We start from the raw sequence: 22465 nt of genomic DNA on the forward strand, positions 1-22465 counted from the left end.
TTTTCTACCACCTCCAAGTGTAGTACCACACAGTTGGTACGTTTCTTCTTCCCATATACAGTACTTTGCATTTGTCAAGGTTACACTTCAGTTGCCACTTCTTAGCCCATCTGCCCAAATTATCTAGATCCTGTTGCAGGATCTAGCCATTACTGTCATTACTGTCATTAAAGACCCTGCCAACCTTTGTATCATCTGCAAACTTCGACACTAAGCCTGATATACCTTCATCAATATCATCGATAAATATACAAAACAACAGTGGACCCAACACCGAACCCTGTGGGACTCCACTAATAACATTAGTCCATGAAGAGCAGCACCCATTGATTACCACTCTTTGTCTTCTCCCACTCAACCATCCTTTTATCCATTGTAGCAATTTACCCTTAATACCATTCTGCTCCAATTTGTACAGTAGTCTTCCATGCGCAACAGTGTCAAAAGCTTTCCTGAAGTCCAAGTATATGATATCAAAATTATTTTTACATTCAGTTGCTTTGTCACCACATCATAATAACCAATCAAATTTGTCAGACAAGACTGTCCCTTAACAAACCCATGCTGTGTCTGAATTATTGCTGCAGTCTTGTCTAGATGATCCTGCAATGCATCTTTAACCAGTGACTCCATTATTTTAACCAGAACAGAAGTTAAACTAACTGGTCTGTAATTACCTGTCACCCTTCGATACCCCTTTGTGAATTGGGGATACATTTGCAAATGTGCAAATGTATCCCTTGAGTCCAAGGATGCTCTCATAATTATGGCTAAGGGTTTGCTTACTTCCTTTGCCACCTCCTTTAATATAACTGGATAGATCCCATCCACCCCAGGTGCCTTTTTTATGTTTAACTTCAACAATTTCTCCTCCACTTTGCTCTCAGTTTTTACAAAATCATTAAGCACCCTCAAATTCAAAATACACTAAAGTACCGATTACCCCGTTTACCAATCCATCAACCACATCTATATTTGTAGTACAGGCAGTTCTTGCTTTACGAGTTCCCGGATTTCAGAGTTTTTTTTTTTTTTTTTTTTATCAAGTATCAACAAAATCGAAAATATGAACATTAATTGCAAAAAAACAAATGTTAAACATTTAATACTTTACGAGTTTAATACTTTACATTTAATACTTTATGAGTTTTTGCTTTACGAGCGCAAGCTAGGAACAAATTAACTTGTAAAATTGGAAACTACCTGTAATCGTGTAAGGTTTTCCTTTCAATAATGGTTGAATGTATGAAAGTCCTGCAGTTTGTCAGTGATGTTTTACGAATTTTATTTCTCATACTTGCTAATTGTTCTTCAGAATGATATCCGTGGTATAAATCTTGTGCAACCACTTCATGGGTTTCATCTGCAACTAAAGCATTTGTAGATTTAAATGCAATTTGGAAATTTTCTGTGGTACACATTCGCATAATTTTCATTGCCATGTATAGCAAATGTTGGGGAGGTACTCCACAACGAACACATCTATGAATTTCACTTGATGCCATTATAAAGTGAGTAATTTTCAATCCATTTTTAAATTTTCGTGCATGCCCCAAACATATAGCTGAAAAAGAAATTTCTTCTGCATGTATATCAAATATGAATTTGTTGGAGATGATTTCTGATCCAGTGCTATACATAAATATTTATCTTCAGACCATAATAATGTTTGTTGTTGAATTGTCAATAGTTCATCATTGTTGAAAGGTTTCCCAATTTCATCTGAATGTTCCTGTTCACTATCATCATTTGTCCCCAAGATATTGTCAGTCACTTTTATGCCGTAGTATTTATACAAACGTGAATTTATCAAATACCGTAACTATATTTTCATATTTTCTTCTGCACACATCCTTGTAGATATGATGATTTATGTATGAGTCTTTGTTTTATATGTACATTAATGGTATAATCGTCATCTAATTCTCTAGGTAATTGATGAATCATCGTATTTACATTAACTGGTACATTTATTACTTGTCGAATGATCCCATATTGTCCAAGTTCATAGCGTAAATGAACTTAGAAATTTGCATAAAGGGTAATCGTGGTGATATCAAACGCTCAGTTACAACATCCAGTGGAGGCAAATGAGTAGGATATGTTGGATATATAAATCCATTTGACATGGCCATAGTTGGTATCCGTCCCTCTTTTAATGAAGTATGATGGGTATTACATGTCATGAAAGTACTCACTTCTTGCAAATGCAATTCATTTTGAAGTAATTCATATGAAGTTGTTGGGAATGGTTTCAAATCTAATTGAAACCATAAACTATCACAAACATTACAACTAAATCCAAATGGGATTTTGTACACTAGTTTTTCAAACTCACTGTCACCTCGTGTAGACACTAAAGGGATGTAATCAGGAATCTCATTATTAGCCATTTATAATTTCGCTTTTTGTCGTGTATGATATTCCTTCACTCGTTCTGCTGCAATTTTAGATTTCTGATAAGTACCAGGCATAGTAGAACTCTGTGGTTGAATTTCTAATTTCCATTTCTTTCATTCACGATATTCCTTCATTATTTCAGCTTGAGTTTTTTTGGATGCAGAATTTCATCTGGATTCACATTTCTGTCCAACTTCCCTTTCGTTCTTTCACTATATTTCTCCGAACACTGGGCTGTAGATTTTGGCATCACTTGCGTATTAATCGTTATGCTGATATAATGGTATAACGTAGTGCGTCACTGCTCAATTGAACTTGTTGTGTTACTGCACTTGTTGCGTACAATTGAGTTTTCTTGGACACATGCATTGTACTTGTTGCGTCACTGCACACAACAAGTACAACGCATGCACATTGGGTTTTGTGACTATTTCTAGGTAACGGAACACATTTTTCCAAATAACTCCAGTAAAAAATGTTTTTAACATAAAAAAAACCTTCCTATTCTCTTATCCATTTGCCCCGAAAGTTTGTCCAGTTCTTCCTTGAATTTATTTAAGCTACCACTGACCGGGTGGGTAAAGTGCCTGCCTGGCAACCCAAAGGTCGCTGGTTCGAATCCCGCCTCGGGCTTGGATATTACGATGGTGCCGCACTGTCCAGTTGGACCTCACTGCCACGATACACAAAGGAAGCAGGAAAAAACTGGTTCCTTTGTGTATTGCTCAGATCATATGATAAAAAATTTAAGCTACCACTCACTGCCTAAAGGTAAATTTCTATACATCTATTCTGCAACTCTTTCCTCAATTTGAATTTATGCCCCCTCATAATCTGAGCAAGTGGAATAATCCCATCAGCATTTAGCTTGCTCAAATCATGCAAAACCGTGTACACCTCAATCATTTCACCTCGCAAGTGCCTTGAGTCCAGACATTGCAGTTTGTAGAACTTAAGCCTTTCTTGGTAAGAGCACCCCTTTGTTCCAATCACAAATCTCGTTGCCCTTCTCTGTACTCATTCCAGCAGCTCTACATTCTTCCTCAAGGTGTGGCCAGATCATTGCCTTATACAAAGGAATAATAATCTCCTTATCCCTGCTAGCAGAGTTCCTTTATATCATTGAGAAGACTCCCTGGCAGCTTGTCTGCACTCTTCTGAACACTTCATATCTGACGGCATAATTACCTCCAGGTCTTTTTCATTGAACACTACACTGAGAGTAGTACCGCACAGTTGGTACATTACTCTAGGGTTACTGCTACCCATATGCAGTACTTTGCATTTGTCAATGTTAAACTTCAGTTGCCACCTCTCAGCCCATCTGCCCTACTTTTCCGGATATTGTTGCAGTCATTAACAACACTGCCAAGTTTTGTATCATCTGCAAACGTGGACATTCACATTTATCAATGTGAATATCATTGATAAATATTGAAAACAAAAATTGTCCCAATGCTGAACGCTGGGAGACTCCACTAATAACATTAGTCCACGAAGAGCAGTGTCCATTGATTACCACTCTCAGTCTTCTCCCACTCAACCATCCTTTTATCAAAAGCAGCAACTTTCCCTTAATGCTATACTGCTCCAATTTGTAAAGTAGCCTTTTAGGATTAGTATTAGTAGAGGAATATGATGTAAAAAAGCAAGCTTATATAGCATCAGCCAAAAAAAAAAAAAAAAAAAAAAAATTAATCACTTCCCATTTCACTCTAAAAGTTTTTGTCTAGTTCAGCCTTGAAGCTGTCAACTTCTATGATGACAGATGGAAGTTTGTTACAGCAATCAACCACTGCTGGCGAAAGGCAAATTTCTGCACATGAATTCTACAACTGTCTTTTCTCAATTTGAATTTGTGCCCTCTCAGGTGCGAAATCCGAGCAGGAGGAAGAATCCCATCAGCATTGAGCTTGCTCAATCCACGGCACAAGTGCCTGGTCTCAGGATACTGCATTTTGTAGAACTTAAGCCTTTCTTGGTAACGGCAACCCTTTGTTCCACTCATTAATCTCATTGCCCTTCTCTGTACTCGTTCTAGTAGCTCTACATCTTTCCTAAATTGAGGCCTCCACTCTTGTATGCACTACTCAAGGTGTGCCCTGGCCATTGCTTTATTCAAGGGGATAATCACCCCCTTATCCCTGCTACCAAAATTCCTATATATTATTGACAATACCCCATGAGCTATTCGTGCACCTCTTTGCACTGCTCAGAAAAGTTGATATCTGACTGCACAATTATCGCCAAGTCTTTTTCCTTCTTCGCTACACTGAGTGTAGTACTGCACAGTTGGTACATTACGCTGAGGTTACTGCTATCCCTATGCAATACTTTGCATTTGTCAATGTTAAACTTCAGTTGCCCTCTCTCAGCCCATCTGCTCAACTGTTCTTGATCCTGTTGCATTAGTGTATCATCCTGAACAATAATACCAACCTTTGTATTGTCTGCAAACTTGGACATTAAGCCTGATATATACCTTCATCAATATCATTGATAAATATAGAAAACAGCAGGGGGGGTCCAACATGGACTCCCCGGGGAACTCCACTAATAACATTACCCCACAAAGAGCAGCAGTGTTAAGGGGAAATCTTGGCTGGCAAATGAGATTGGTCAGCCAAGATTTCCCCTTAACAAACCCATGCTGTGTCTGAACTATAGCTGCAGTCTTGTCTAGATGATCCTGCATTGCTTCTTTAACCAGCAACTCCATTATGCTTTCCCTGGATCATAAGTTAAACTAACAGGTTTGTAATTATTTGTGTCACCCTTTGATCTCCCCTTTGTGAATTGGAGATACATTTGCACTTCAGTCTGTGGGGACCTCCACTGAATCCAAGGATGCTCTCATAATTATGCCTGAGGGTTTGCTTACTTCCTTTGCTGCCTTTCTTAATAATAATTGAATAGATCCCATCCACTCTGTGTGCCTTTTTTATGTTTAACTTCAACAATTTGATAAACTTCAATTCCTATATTATGGTTCTGCATAATATTCTTTACAAACCTACTCAATTTTTATGTTTATGAATTATAAGTTTCTCCAGGTGGTCATCTCAACAGGAATGAAGGGACAAAAAAAAAAAAAAAAACCTGGTAAAAGGGATGTATTTTGTTGTTCAAAATACATCCCTTTTACCATTAATGAGAAAAGAGTATTAGAACAGGTTTTGTACTATATGGAAGAACTGAAATGGGCAACAGTTAAATTTAGTTATAATATTTTTGCAAAATATAAAGGACTGAAATTGATCATGAATTTATTATGATATGATAACAATTTTGTATGCTAATTAATTGAAAGTATTCAAGTGTAATTCACCTATGGCTTTTATTCTTTGCCAGAAACATTTCTTCAGAAATCTTGGGACAATCATGACATTTGCATTTTTAGGAACTACCATTTCTTGCTTTGTAACAGGGTAAGTTGTATATTCTGTTTCTTATTTTTGTAAAAAAAAAAAAAAAAAAAAAAGGAATGAAAGTTTTCAGTTTATTCAGGATATGAACTAGATACATTTTTTGATAATATTTTAATAATTTATTAGTATTAGTAATGGCTGCATGGTGCAAGAAAGCCTATTGGCTTATGCTGCACCAGCCAAAAAAAAAAAAAAAAAAAAAAAAACCTGAATAAAACAATGATATAAAAAAAAAAAAAAAAAACTAATAATTAATAAAAGAAAAGGAAATTAAACCTATGTGTTTCCCTCACTCGAAGGTACTATCCAGATGTCCTTTGAATTTCCCCAAACTGTCAGCCTTCACCACTCATGTAAGCAATTTATTCCAGTAATTTATACCTCACTGGCTAAAATAAAACTTCCCGCAGTCCAATCTAAACATCTCCCACCCTGTAACTTGAATTTATGTCCCCTAGTTCTAGCATCATTTATAATCTTGAAAATTTCATCCTCATTCATTTTACTGATGCCTCTGAGAGCCTTAAACACCTCAATCAAATCTCCTGTGAGCTGTCTAGTTTCCAAACTCTGCAACCCACATATTCAAAGTCTTTCTTCATAAGGACGCCCTTTTGCCAATCTCACCAGGCGAGTTACCCATCTTTGCATCCTTTCAAGAAGCTCGATGTCTTTCTTTAGGTGCGGTCTCCATACTTGAACACAGTATTCCAAGTGTGGTCTAACAAAAGCCTTATATAATGGGATTATCACGTCCCTATCTCTACTTGCAAAAGTTTGATAGATCATCGATCGGACACCATGGGCCTTCCTTGCAACCTGTTTACAATGCTCAGAGAATTTCATGTCTGACCGTATCCGTAACACCCAAGTCCCTTTCCTTCAGTACTGGATTTAGTTGAACTCCACCAAGTGAATAAGTTATTTTGGGATTACTGTTTCCGAGGTGTAATACCTTACACTTTGTTGGAGTAAAGCATAATTGCCATTTTTCTGACCATTCCTGAAGTCTATCTAGGTCTCTCTACATAGACTTCAGGAATGGTTTCATACAACCAGTGTTTAACATTTAATAAAATTAAATTTATGCAGGGTTTCATACAACCAGTGGGTAAAATTCTGAAAATGTGATTTTGGCATCTCTGTTTGCATTGGGAAAGTTGGTTTTTTTTTTTTTTTTTTCTATACCCACCTGCCTATTTATTCATAACTGACATTCATTTTTTAATGTAAATTTATTTGCTGGTGTGCTTATTTGATCAGCTACATTTCTTTTTATTTTCTGAAGATATTAATGCATTCTGTAAACATGTAAATAACAGAAACAAACTATTATCAGATCTTTTTCTCCCACTGCACACGTTAGCTGCTTCTTGTATGATCCCTGGTAGTAGTTGGGGACTCATTGCACATATCATGGCTGTGTTAGCTCATTTTCTTTCTACATGTGTTATGACAGCATTTTATGCATTCATCTTAGAAAGCACATTTTTGCAGCCTTCCGACACCCATTGCATGACTGCTCTCATTAGTAATGACAAAGCGATAATGACAGCATATATGTAACATATCCCTTCAGACCAGTGTTAAAAAAATTTCCAGGAGTTATATACCTTACTATAATTTCCTCTAGAGTTGCTTTATGTTCAAAAAGTCAGGCATGTTTTTTCAGTGGGTGCTATGAAGTTGTTACTGTGGCAGTTTCTTCTTACCAACATGATAAGAGGATATATAGCTTTTAAAGTTCTGTTCCACTCTGTAAGGTATCCTCCTGTCCCTCCCTTCTGTAAAATTACCAAGCAGTCCATAAAACTTGTAATCCTAAATGGAGCTGTTTTCCTTCAAAAGTGAATCATGCTTTCCCATGGCATGATCTACATTGTCATGGCAGCAAACTTCAGCAAGTGTCTGTGGAGTTGGTGGGGGGGGGGGTATATCCAACTTAATAAATTCAGTATTTTTCACTCAAAAATGATTTTTTTCCCCTTTTTCAATGAAAATTGCCCAGCAAGCTATAAATAACTTCCTTTGATCTTAAAGTGTCATTAACAGTGGAAAACAAAATTCTGACCTGCAAAATGTACAAGTAGGCATAACGATGGTAACTCAATGAGCACTGATGGAAAGGAACCAAAAGTTGCAGTAGTATGTAGCAATATTACATTATTGGATTTTACCAAGTTTAGTATATTATCTGGGAACTTTCCTTTACTGCTATGAGTATATCTCATGAGGTATCATTAGAATCCACTATAAAAGAGCTCAAGATAGCCTGCCCATAGAAACTTCATCTGAAAAAAAAAATAAAATAAAATAACCAGAAGGAAAACAGCAAGTGTTTGAATGGAGCTATCATTAACTTAGCAGAAAAAAGAATGCTTATCATTTTGCTCCCCTATCTGCTTTAATGAGAGTTATATGAAAATAATGTAATATAACTTATTGATTACTGAAGTTTCTTGTGAATATTACTGTACCATTTGTAGAACCCAATGAGTTGCCCTAGCAGCTTGACTCATTTCTCAGAGAGCTTTATGTTGGACTGTACAATTACACATTGGTAATTGAAAATGAAAAAGACTTATTAGTCCATATCTCTCCTCATTTTCTGCTACCTTGAGTTTGGTACGACTCAATTCTGGTATTATTGCTTCCCAAATGCTGTCATTGATCACCCTGCCTATATTTGTATAATCAGCACACTTAGACATGATTTGAAAAGAGAGAGAGAGAGAGAGAGAGAGAGAGAGAGAGAGAGAGAAAAGTGCACTTGATATGCTTACATCGATAACGTTAATAAATATTAAAAATAGTAAGGGCTCAGCACTGAATCCTTAGGGGCCTACTCATAACATTAATTCATGAAGAGCAGTAGTGATCAGTAATATGTCCCATTACAGTCAGCCATCCTTTTATCTATAGCAGTGACTTGTCCCAATACCACATTGTTTCAGTTTGTATAGCAGAAGAGACACAGAATCAAAAGCTGTATCAAAATAATAAGTGATGTTGAAATAATTTTTTGCATGCAGTTATTTTATGATTACTTTATAGTTTGTTATAGAGTCAACGGCTGTTTAGAAAAAAAGTAATGTTGTGAGTGAAAGAGTAAACCTATTTAGAAGCAGGGGAAGCAATATTTGTGATATACCAAGGAAGGTTAAAATTCAGGATTATCCCCAATAATGATATGTGATCTTGCCTAGGAATCTGAGTTTTTGAAGATGAGCAATGGAGCAGCAGACTAATTTTTTGTGACTAATTAAGACAGGACTGAATTTTAGAAGGATTAAAGTATTGCTCCATTGGAGAATTATCTGGAGGCCAGCATTTAGGGAATTGCTTTTGGATATCCTACAAAGTTGTAGTGATTTTTACAGAGCAGAAACCACTACAACTTCTAAAATATCCACAAATGGTTTTTCAAACCAAAATATGGTATGTAGTATACCAACAATCTAAAATTGGAATGTGGTACTAGAATATTCACAGTGGTTTCTTGAACAGAGATGTGGTATAGTATGTTATCCAAAAAACCATGGACAGGATTCCCAGTCAGTTGAAGTTGAGAGAGAGAGAATTTGAATGAACTTGTTACTCAATTGAAAAAAACATGGTAAATGATATAAACAGATTGAAGATTGTTTATAAGACTGTTATACCAAACAAGATCAAAAGCTGTAGAAATGTCAGGTGCAATTACTTGATTTTCACATAAGTTTCAAAATCAAAGGGAAGGTTTTTCAAGAATGGTACAAGATGAGCTGACAGTTGATGGATTTGTCCATTACTTTTGGAAAGATTTGAAGTAAATACAATGGGATGATAATTGGAAAGGAGGGCTTTGTCATCCATTTTAGGAATTGACTGGATATGAGTAAATTTTCTTGCAGAAGGAAAACAGTGGAATAAGAGAATATAAAAAGAAGGCAGCACAAATAGGAGTAAGTTCTGGGGAACAGGTTTAAGATCAACTTGAGAAATTCCATGAGGCTCTGAAGATCTCTTGGCATCAACCTCTTATTGCTTGTATCAGAATTGTTCAGGATTCTTGTGATGTTCATCTGTAAGATCTGCGGTAGGTATTGAATAAATTTTATTTGATTTAATAGGAGGAGATTAACCAAGATACCCAATGCAAGTGTTAGAGAAAAAACAAGATGGTTAGGTTAGGCTAACCTAACCTAAGTCAGCTTTAATTGAGGATGCAATGAGAATGGAACATCACGATGCAATAGAGGAAGAAGTATAGATGGACAGAAGTTACAGCCAGTAACTTTGGTCAGAGACCAGAAATCTTTATCATTTGACAGGAATCTAGTTTCCTGTACAGCCAGTCCTCGTATAACACAATAGTTGTGTTCCTAGAAACCCTCGTGCAATATAAACAACAGGCCCTATGGGAAAAATAGGGTTAGGTGCCGACCACCCAAGATTGGACACACAGTTTTAACCACATTACCAAACACAATAAATAATCGTCATAAAACACTTACACAGTTGAAAAATGTAAAATTAATAATTTAATCATTTAAATTTAGATTCTTACCTTAAAAATAAATTAAGACAGCTTGAGGGAAAGGGCTTGAGAAAGTTGCGGAATTATGGGGAAAGTGGCGCCAGGTTGTCATTATTATCGGAACTGGCAGGTGGAGGAGATGTCGATGAGGAATTTGGACGTAATGTGGTCACGCCAGAAACAGGGCTGTTGCTCATTTTCTGTCTCTTTTTTGGGTGTTTTCATAAAAAAGACATCTAGTTTCTGTTGTTTCATCTCTTCCAATTCTTTGTGTCTTGATCTAATTGATTTTGTTACACTTTATGTTATTCCTGCTATGAAAGTTGCTTTTATTTTTTCTGCATTCTTTCTAATTGTTCTCAGCATTCCCTCATTTAGGCCTGTAGCATACACAAAGCAGCTGCTTATATGGCTCCAGAGCAAATTGAATTGTATGAAGTGCTCTTCTGCTTCTTTCTGCATTATAATTGTTATCTTCTAGCTATTGCATACTTTTCTCAAATGAATTTAAAACTGAAGATAACTCTGAAGTAGAAAGATGTTTTATGGTGGCGTTCAGGCATTCAACTTCGTAGTCTTCCTCATCTTCCACCTGCCCTCCAGCAACAAGTTGTTGCAGTTCTTCAGTTGAAAGTTCTTCTTCATGAGACTGAAGCAATGCCAACCTGCTTTGCAAGGGCAACACAATGTGTTTTTAATTTAGGAAGCTCATTTACAGGATCAAAGTCTTTAAAATCACAAATAAAATCTGGTAAAAGAGGCTGCCAAACACCATGTAAGCATTTTTTTGTCACTTCGTTCCAAGCCTCCACAATTATGTAAATTGCATTCTTTATGTTGAATCGCTTCCAGAAGTCTTTAACTGTTGGTGCATTTTTGCCCTCTGTTTCTGCTATCAGCATCTTGTGTGATACTGCTTAAAAGCAGCAATTACTCCTTGGTGGATTTTTGGTGCATTGTCCAAAATAATTAAAATCTTAAAATCCAAATTTTTCTTTTTACAGTAGCTTCGAAACACATCCTCAAACACATCTAGTAGAAGGTCAGTGAAGATTTGCCTTGTCATCCCTCTTCTGCTGTTCCTAAAGTAAACACCCAGGGCAGTCCTTACGATCCCTTTTAACACTTGTGGATTGGCTGCATGATAAACAACAACAGGCTTCAGTTTCAAGTCGCCACTTGCATTTGCTCCTAATATAACGGTCAATCTATCCTTAGCAGTCTTGAAGCCTGGAGCTTGTGCTTCCTCTCTTGAGATATATGATCGTGATGGCATTTTTTTCCAATACAATCTGGTTTCATCAAAGTTGAAAGTTTGGTCCAGTGTATAGCCCTCTTTTTCAATTAGTTTTTTCAGTATCAGTGGAAATGCCTTTGCTGCTGCTGCTTCATCTGCACTCGCAGCTTCACCTGATAATTTCACATTTATGAACCAGCCACTACTGGCAGTAAAGGGAGGCACTTCTTGAGGGGGTTCAGCTTTATTTCTGAGGTCTTCAAATATTGCCAGTGCCTTTGCTTTTACGTAAGCAAACTTGTTCCTGATCTCTTCTTTGTTTGATCTTCTATCCAAACAGATAAAAGAAGTTTCATCTCTTCCAATTCTTTGTGTCTTGATCTAATTGATTTTGTTACACTTTATGTTATTCCTGCTATGAAAGTTGCTTTTATTTTTTCTGCATTCTTTCTAATTGTTCTCAGCATTCCCTCATTTAGGCCTGTAGCATACACAATATCGCATGTTCTTTCATTTCACTGAAAGCGTTTCACAATTTCATATTTTTCTTCTATCAATATTGCTTTTCTTTTTCTTTTTCTCTCTGAAGTATTTTCACCAGAACGCTTCCTTTTCACACTGTTTTTTCCAAGTATTTTACTAATTTTTTTTTGAGAATAGAGCATAAGTATAAAAAGAATAAAAATGAGGAGGCAAGTTTGATATACATAAACACACAGCGAACAAGTAGCAACTGAATAAACAACGCAGGGCCCATGTAGAAACTGAATAAACAATGCAGTAAAGGCGGAAACACACTATTCTCACATATTACATGCATTTTACTAAAGCATCATTTCTGGAGTTCACTACCATAAAACAATAAAAACAATTTGCAGTTTCTGGTTTATTGGGGGTTCCTACTAGTGGAGTCTGTTATAAACGGGTAGTAAAAGTCAATCTGATTTCATTTGCGATACCAATAGCTGGAATTCTTTGGGTTTTTACATTATTATGTGAAATGTGTTTCCCCTTCCACAAAATCATAAAAACAAATAAATTTTCAGAATCTTCTCTTCATTCCTATTGTGTTGTGTTCAGTTGGGGTGATTCCGCCACATTCTGACTGCCATTTCTTGTAAACACAAAGGCAAATCGTGCATAAGCAAATTATGTTCGTGTTATATGCGACATTGTTCCCCTATTTATAAATCGTGTGTGATTGAATTCGTGTAGTGTAAACACGTGTTATACGAAGACTGACTGTACTTAGTATTTTAAAAATTGAGTTGAATCAATATCTGGAGATACAGTATTTGCAATGAAGATAATATACAACTGGAACTAAATACAATAACCAGTGTTGCCTTAAAGAACGGATACCTGATCCATGCCATCAATAAAGCCATCATAGACACCTCCAAGGCCATTAAACAATCACAACCTAGCATCAACAGAAGAAGCACCTCCATATGTATACTGTATGTACCTTCAATCAGCTCTAAAATAGCCAAGGAATTCGGGATCTTCACCTTTTACAAAAGTTCAACCTTCATCAGACAGATCATAAAGCTACAGCCTAACTACCCAGATAATCCTAGAGATCCTATATATAAGATAGAGTGTGGATGTAGTAGTATATATAGGGGAATCATACAGATGCCTACAGTGTAGAATAAAAGAGCACAAAAAAGATGTAGAATATGGTAGAATTCAAGTCTGATACAGCTCTCCATGCCTTCCAATGTGTTGACACCTGGAATTTCCATAACACAAGCATCCTTTCCACAGATAGACAGTATAACAGAAGAAAATTTAAAGAAGCCTTTCTTATCAAATTATTTTGATCCTCAGCAATCAATAGAAAACAGTGGGTTGTTTTCAACCTCCAGTCTCTTTAAAGAAAAAATAAGTGAAGAAATAAGGTCCCACCCAGGAAAGAAAAAGAAACGAATCAACCAGAGGAGCACACAGTGTACACCCTCTTCCAGATCCCAGAAACAGCCTACTCACTTGATAAGCAAAGGTCAACACAGGTATCCTCTACACTGCAACCCGGAACCAGAGCAAAAGAACAAAGGTCAGCACAAGCACCCTGGATTCAGTATAGGCAACCAGCTCTATTTTTATTGGCTAACTATATGAGTACCTTACCTATAAAAATGTATTGCTGACTGAGCCTCTTGCCCATTTAGGTCTGAGCATCCCGCAGGAGGTTTTGGTCAGCAGGTAAGAAGTTTGTTTATTTAATTAAAAATAGGTTAACCATAATTGCAACAAAAAATAGCTCATTGTAACATAGAATTGTTCCTTTAATAATCATAAATATGATTATTAAAGATATGCTCATTTGCTAATTTGTTCTTATAAACTAGAACTTTTCATCTATTTTTTGTAAATTAGAATTGATCATATGTAAATACATCTTAGTTGATTGGTTATTAAGATCTGCTCAATGTAAAATATAAGTTATTTTTGTCTCCCAACAGCAAGTCCGATGATGGGTATCGGCAAGATACCTGAACGTTACTCATTGTATATTAGTTTAATTAACACCTAAATAAAATATATTAAAACTCCACATGGTATAAAAGTGGTAATTTAGATATATTATAATTTAAATGGATAGAAACCATGTAACATCCTTCCCTAACCATATTACATTGAGTTTGGATTTTCATACATATCACAACAAGTGGCTGTTCATTGAACAGCCTTAGCATAATTATTGGAAAACCAAGGTTTGGATGAAAGACAAGGGTTTAAGATGGAATGCAGCTTAAAGGATTTCATCCCTACAAGAATCATTCACTGACATATTTTCTGAAGGGATAAATGAACAAGTTGTATAAGGTCATTAATAATAGCAAAAACATCTGCACCTCTACCAGCTGGAGCTGCATAACTGGATTATTTAAGCTAGTGGGAGTTATGGATATTAGCAGTAGTATTATTAGTGGCAAATGATGATGTGAGGAAGCAACTTATACAGCATCAGCAGAAAAAACAAAACTCGCCCACCTCATCCATTCAACTCCTCTAATAATTTGTCTAATTCTTCTTTGAATTATTCAAACTATCCACCTCTACAACACCAGATGGAAGTTTGTTCCAGCAATCAATCACTCTCTGGCTGAAAGCAAATTTTCTAAACATCTTTTTTCAATTTAAATGTATGTTCCATTATATGTGTCATCTGCCTTTCAGTTACTCAATTCATTTAAGAACTTAAACACTTCAATTAAGCTCCTCATAGGTACCTTGTTTCCAGATGCCACAATTTGCAGAACTGAAGTCTTTTTTTTTTTGTGGGAACCCTTTTGTGTTCCTGACTAATCTCTTTACTCTTCTCTGTGCCTGTTCTAACAGATCCACATTCTTCCTAAATAAGACTTTTTAAGATTTTTTTTGTGTGCAATACTCCAGATATGGTCTAACCATTGTCTTATACAACAGGATAATCACCTCCTTGTACTTGGAAAAAAATTGTGTATATCACTGACAGAACCCATGAGCTGTCCTAACACCCTGCCTACATTGCTCAGAGAACTTCTTGTCGGACTGTGTAATTACTGCCAGGTGTTTTTCTTTCTCTGCTACACTGAATGTGCCACCACGTAATTTGTATGTTATTTTGGGATTACTAAACCTCAATCTTTAACCTCAATTGCCAATTCTCAGTCCATTCACATAATTTTTGTAGGTCTTATTGAAGTGATACACCTTGATTCCTGCCATTAACCACCCTGCCAATCTTCGTATCATCTGCAGACTTTGATATTAAACTTGGTCTGTCTTCATCAATATCGTTAATAAATATTGAAAACAATAATGGGTCCAGCACTGAAACCGGAGGGTCTCTACTAATAAGATTATTTGAAGGAGAGCAATGTACATTACTAACCACTCTCTGCCTTCTTTTAATAACTTTTCACTCAATTATCCCTTTATCCATAGCAGTAACTTGCCCCTAATGCCTTATTCACTAATGGAAGAACTTGTGTGACATTCTGATTGGCAATTACAATGTAATAACAAAGTAGTAAAAAAGGGACCAGATGTAAAAAATAATTTTCACATCATATGTGTTGATTTTAGTAAAGCTTTTGATACTGTTCCACACAAAAGACGGAAGATTGTAATATAAATTGGTGTAGTGAATACGTGCTGTGATTTCTGTATTACTACATTTCTGTCATGACGATTCTTCATTTCTTCTTTGATTACTGGTGCCATTATTTTCTTTGAATAGAAGTCAGGCTTGCAGACATTTTTACTTGCATTTTACTTCACTCCCCTTTATGGTTTGTATTTCCCCAATTCACAGAAACCTCACTTGAATCCAAGGATGCTTTCATATTAAAATCACCAAGGGAAAATATTCATGCTAGTTATGATGAACCCTAGCAGGAAGATTGTGTATACAAGGTGGACTACTGACAAGGGTGCCTCTGATGTCCTTCAGATATTTTGGTCTGAAAGTTTTTTTTTTTTTTTTTTTTTTTTTTTTTAATGAGTTATTCTATAAAAAAAAGTTGTTTAGCTGCCAAGCCATTTGGAAACTTTTTTTCTTTTGTTTATTTTGGTTAATGAAGCAGTTTTAAGAACTGTGAATATTTTTTGTGGTAATTATCTTATTTTAAAAGGCGATTCTTTGTTATTTTCAGAAATCATAAATTAAAGCTATTTTATGCTCTGTGGCATTGGGCACTTATGGGTTGCTAATTTGGTTTCGTTTGATTTTTATTTTATTTATTTATTTGATATTGTTACAAATACAATTCAAGTGAAGTTGAAATGCTGCTGCTATCTGTCCTTTTCAAATTAATAATTTTTCTTGGAATTCAAATTTTATTGAACAAAATTCTGATTTATTTTTGTTTATTTTCAGCAATGAAATTAACAATTAATCTTGTGAATATATGTTGAAAATTTGGAGAAAAGTTAAAACATTTCAGATATTAAAGAAATGGTGGAAAAGAGGATGATGAGATGGCTGATTGTTTTCTTTTATAATAAAGCAAAAATGCTATAATTTAATGAAATTTAAAGAAGAAACAGAGTATGCAACATCAGTGAAGATAACTGATTTTGATAATGTTAATCAGTATACATTCAGCTGTTAATATGCAGATTGATAGAAGCTTGTGGTGAAAGGTGTGCATTCATAAAATATGCACATTGTTCAACATGTTTAAGCTTAACTCATTTTTTAAATGAGTTAAAATAAGGACTATCAGGAATATTCTGCAAATTGCAGCTTCTGGAGACTAGGCACCTTCGAGGCGATCTGATTGAGGTGTATAAGGCCTTGAATGGATTGAGCAGGCTCAGTGCAGCTTCAATCCCATCATCTGTTGGGATTGAAGCTGCTATTTGGTTTTTAGGAGCATTAGCAACTAAGGCCATATTGCTCCGGGGATATGCGGTGGTCATTCCCTGACCTTTCCGCATCCTCCATATTTGGTGGCTCATGGGCTCGAACCCCGGTCTAATCAAGAAGCGTGTGCTACGCACTGCTGCTCCTGCCCACCTGGCTACAGAAACGTCATCCCATCAGCATTGATGGGATTGAAGAATCCCATCAATGCTGATGGGATTCTTCCTCTTGCTCAGATTACAAACCTGAGGGGGCATAGATTCAAACTGAGGAAAGACGGTTGTAGAATAGATGTGTGGAAGTTTGCCTTTAGCCAGTGGGTAGTTGATTGCTGGAACAAACTTCCATCTGTTGTTGTGGAAGTTGATTGCTTAAATAAATTCAAGTCAGAACTAGACAAACATTTGGAATTAATGGATCAGTGAAATGGGAATTTTTTTTTGGCCCATGCTGTATATAAGTTTGCTTTCTTGCATCATGTGTCTCTGCTAATGATAATATTAAATTTTTGCTATGTTTGGGAAAACTGAATTTATTTATTTTTACCTTAAATGTTTATTGTTTCATTTTTAGAAAAAAAAAAATGTGCTGATCTCTGCCAAATCAAAATATAGAAATTGCAGAAATCAAGCAAGTACAATTGAGATTTTGACTGGTGCTGTTGTAGACAGTTGTTTGCCAAATGATTTGGTTGCTACTTTTGATAGAATGTCATAGAAAAATATTTCCAGACCGAAAGCTCTGCCAGACATCAGAGGCATCCCTTGTGAGTAGCATGTATTTTCTATGAAAAGGTTTCATCAAACTTGCAGTTTTCTTTCAGTGTAGCATGAAATGAGTTAAAAGTGAGATTTTGTTGCAGAAATGGTCAGAAAGATCAATTTCAAGGTTAAATGAAATTTGAACAGACTTGTTCTTTTACAGGCAATAAGATGTGCATTGTTGGCAGTAAGTAGTCTGTGAGGATGCCTGAAAATTTTGCTCATGGAGAGGGAATGCTTATTCATAGCTGAAGGAGATATGTAAAATGATTGTCACAAAATCGGGGTTTAAAACAAACATCCACTTTTAAGTATTGTTTAACAAGACATAAAACTTTTCAAAATGCATATTCAACAGTCCCTGACCTACCTTGACCAAGAAGGGCAATTTGGTTTTTGTGATTAATTCAACAATATTTAAAAACAATGTAATGGTTATTCACCATATATTATTTGCTGATGTAGTGCACTTCCACCTTAATGGTTACTATCAGTAAATAGAATACGCCTGTATCAGGCTCTGAGAACTTCCACACAGTTATGGAGGCTTCTTCATCCCAAAATATGAATGGTGTTTTTGCACAATTTTATTAGTTGAAATATCCAGATAAATCTCCCTCACCAACACAGTTAATGCAGAATGCTACCTGAGACTATTTCAAGACCACTTTGTTCCCTTCATGGCACAGGAGTGAACTTTGGAAGAAACATTTTTCATAAGAAATGGTGCAGGACCGTATACAGTGAGTGCACTTCATTTTCTTAAGAAATATTTTAATGTTAAGGTCATCTCTAATCAATATTCTGGACTACATGGGATTGGGTGGTCTTGGCCACCATGCTTGTCGAATTCTGAATCTCTGTTATTATTTCCTGCGGGGATTCCTGAAGGACAATGTGTACAGAAGTAATTCATACCATTCAAGAACTGAAAGGTGAAATCAAAGCTGCTGTAGACAACAGCTCAGCTTTGAAGAAACACTGGCTGCACTTACAGTAAATTTCAGTTGATGTTCACAGATGGTCTTTGATGCATACAAGGAATTGTGCATTAAATTTGTTTTTGTTTGATTGATAAACTCCCCTGTTTTATGTGAATCTTAAGAATCATTCTTGTAGTAATCATGCACTCAATGTGTTTTTGTTTGATTAATAAACTCCCATGTACACGGTGTCCGTAAATGATGTTTCCGATTTTGATATTTTTTTATTTAGAATTACTTCAAGCTACACTCATGAAACACATACCAGCTGAAATATCAATTCAATAAGTTTTATGAAGGTACATAAAGTCATTGGTAGAGTTCGATGTGGGCATCATGATTAATTCGAACGATATCATAGCAATATTCAATCTCCTGCCACACGCTGTGCTTCATTTCACAATCAATTTTACTAAAGGCTTCTGTGATCCATGCCTTTAGCTCCTGCAGTGTCGTTGGTAGTGATGAAAAAAAGAAATCCTGTAACAACAGATTGATGCATGAAATGCTAACACCCAGAATGCTTTCTCTGGCCTGGTTACCATTTTGTCATTCTGGCGAATGTAGTGCTGCTTAGCAGGTAGAGCAGGTAGAATGCAAAACTGGCAATAGAGTGCCAGTTAAAAAAACTTATTGAATTGATCTTTCAGCTGGTATGTGTTTCTTGAGTGTAGCTTGAAGTAATTCTGAATTAAAAAATATCAAAATCGGAAACATCATTTATGGACACTGCAGAGGTTCCCAACCTTTCTCGGTTTTGTGCCCTTAGTGTCCCAGTAATTTTTTCACGGCACTCCTAGGACAAAAGAAATACCTAACATGGTGGTTTTCGACCTTTTAATATATACCTATATAATAATTTTATTCTTTATGTAGCGGTACTAAATAAAGATCAATTATAGATCACTACAAAATTAAAAAGATACGATACAATGGATATTGTACTGTACCCTTTAAAATGAATCCTTTTATAATGAAATAAATATATAAATTTCAAAATAATAATAATAATAACTTTAAGTAACTTAAACCCAAATTACACGGCACCCCAAGAATATTGTTGCTGCACCCCGGTTGAAAACCACTACTGTATAACATGGGAGTTTATTAATCAAACAAAAACACATTGAGTGCATGATTACTAGAAGAATGATTCTCAAGATTCATTGTTTATATTTAATTATTGTGGAGAAAATGTGTTTTTGCGTTAATTATTATTGATATAAAATGGTTTCTTGTTTTGATTATTATCATTTTACTGTTCAGTTATCTGTTTATGATATACAGGAATTTTGCTAGCAGAGATAAGGGGTGATTGTCCCCTTGTATAAGGCATTGGTCAGGCTACACCTTGAGTACTTTATACAGGCCTGGAGGCCTCATTTTAGGAAAGATGTAGAGCTGCTGGAACGAATACAGAGAAGGTAACAAGATTGTTGAGAGGAACAAAGGGGTACTCTTATGAAGAAAGGCTTAAGTTCTGCAAATTGCAGCATTTGAAAACTAGGCACCTGCGAGGTGATCTGATTGAGGTGTATAAGGCCTTGAATGATTTGACAAGCTCAATGCTAATGGTATTCTTCTGCTTGCTCAGATTAAGAACCTGAGGGGGCATAGATTCAAATTGAGGAAAGGCACTGTAGAATAGATGTGCGGAAGTTTTCCTTTAGCATTGGGTAGTTGATTGCTGGAACAGACATCCATCTGTTTTGTGGAAGTTGATAGCTTAAATAAATTTAAATCTGAACTAGATAAACATTTGGAGTGACAAGATGAGCTTTCACCGGTTTCTCCAAATGTGGGAAGGGTTTTTTTTTTTTTTTGGGTTGATGCTGCTTGCTTTCTTGCATCTTATGCCTCAACTAACGCTACTGCTAACACACACACACACGTACGTGTGTGTGTGTGTGTGTGTGTGTGTGTGTGTGCGCGCGCGCGCATATGTATATGCATATTAGAAATATATATACAAGAATACCTTGCATAATGCGGTTTCGAACAGTGTGGGTTTCGCTATGGCGCGCTTTACAAATCGAAAAAAAATTAACTGTGTTACGCACCAATACATTTGATATGTATGTATGTATGTATGTATGTATGTATTATAATGCCAGCACGTAGGCCATTGCGTTATGGATGATTCAAGGCCACGCTGACCGTTGTCACAACTCCCATTATATACGGACTCTGCTACTTTGATAGATTAGTAAACACTCTAGATTCCGAGCGGTGAGGTCGTTGATTGTGCATAAGCTGTATGAATATTTTTCACTGTGTATTTTTATTAAAGATTATTTTTTAAAAACGTTACACCTTTATACGCAAATATGAGTAGAAAGAAGAAATATAATGGCACCGAGTGTTCTAGATCCAAACATTGAACGAGGTATGAAAGTAAGGCAGGCAGGCATTGCAAAATTACATTCTATGTTATAAAGAGATGTATGCAGATAAAAAGAAGGAAAAAAACTGTGCAAACTAAGCTGATCAGTTATTTTCAAAATAAAAATACAGTACATACTTAACTTATCTTCTCTTAACTTAACTTATATACTGCAATATACTTAACTTATATACTGCAATAAAAATCATTTGTACTGTACTTACTAGTATTTTTCATTTTTATCATTTTAGTTTCTTTTTTTGCAAAAATTTCGTGTGCATGAATTTATAGTAAACAAACACCTATATATTTTTGCAATTTGACCCATATAATCAAATTGCCGGAACGCATTACATTAAAATATATACTAATAATACTTCGATCAGCGCGGTTTCACATAGCGTGGTATTTTTTTGGCATGAATTAATGGATGAATTAACATGAATACCTCACATACCATGCTATGTGAGGTATTCCTGTATACACATATTATAAAAATAAATAAAGACAAAAAATAGCAATAGAAGTAGGATAGTATGAACATTCTTACTATCCTACTTCTATTGCTTTTTTGTCTTTATTTGTTTAAAATACTCCTTTTTTCTTCCCTATCCTCAATTTAATACCTCATCCTTATACCATTTGCTTGTTCCAAATTTTAAAATACAGTGATTTCTTATCTATACAAAATTATATCCTACAATAAATTCCACATATTTATATTAAACATATTATTAGTAAAATAATAAGAGGAGTTTACCTCAATATAGTACGTAGAACACTTCCGTATGATACCCTCCAGAAATTAAAATGGAAAAAACGAAAACTTACCGGTACATTAGAGTAAAATATAAATAATTAAATAATCAATTTAACACAATTCAAATCAATTTAAAAAAATTAAAAATCAAATTAACGCAATTAAAAGAATCTAACGAAAATATTCAAAGTGATTTTCCTTCCCGAAGCTGACAACGCTTTTCGACTGTATGTCGTGATCACAGGAATGAAAATTACCAAATCGGGTTAAATCTGATACTTAAATAGAGATTATTTGTCTTCGTGCATGCGCGTAAAGGTCCACGCATCGGAGATCAAATATGGCCGCCAAACATTAACAGAATTCTTGTGTAATTTAATTTCAACAGTTTCTGCAATTAATAGTCGCGTATAATTACGTTGAACGTTAAGTATTTTGGCCTCGTTAAATAAAAAAGTTAATGGCAACTATTAATTGCAGAAACCGTTGAAATTAAATTACACAAGAATTCTGTTAATGTTCGCCGGCCATATTTGATGTCTGATGCGTGTACCTTTACGTGCATACGCAAAGACAAATAATCTCTATTTAAGTATCAGGTTTAACCCGATTCAGTAATTTTCATTCCTGTGATC

The 22465-nt window shown here is 35.5% G+C and overlaps 1 protein-coding gene across 1 annotated transcript in view; it reads left to right on the plus strand.

The window, feature by feature from the left end:
• LOC150091132 (sodium/hydrogen exchanger 9-like) overlaps positions 1-22465 on the plus strand; it is a 412040-nt gene that overhangs the window by 68364 nt on the left and 321211 nt on the right. The window contains 1 exon segment of the mRNA XM_090387366.1: positions 5752-5828. Coding sequence (XP_090243492.1) covers positions 5752-5828 — 77 coding nt within the window.

Source organism: Mastigoproctus giganteus, chromosome 1 (assembly GCF_048544385.1).
Source record: "Mastigoproctus giganteus isolate SK-2022 chromosome 1, ASM4854438v1, whole genome shotgun sequence".
Classification (NCBI taxonomy): Eukaryota; Metazoa; Arthropoda; class Arachnida; order Uropygi; family Thelyphonidae; genus Mastigoproctus; species Mastigoproctus giganteus.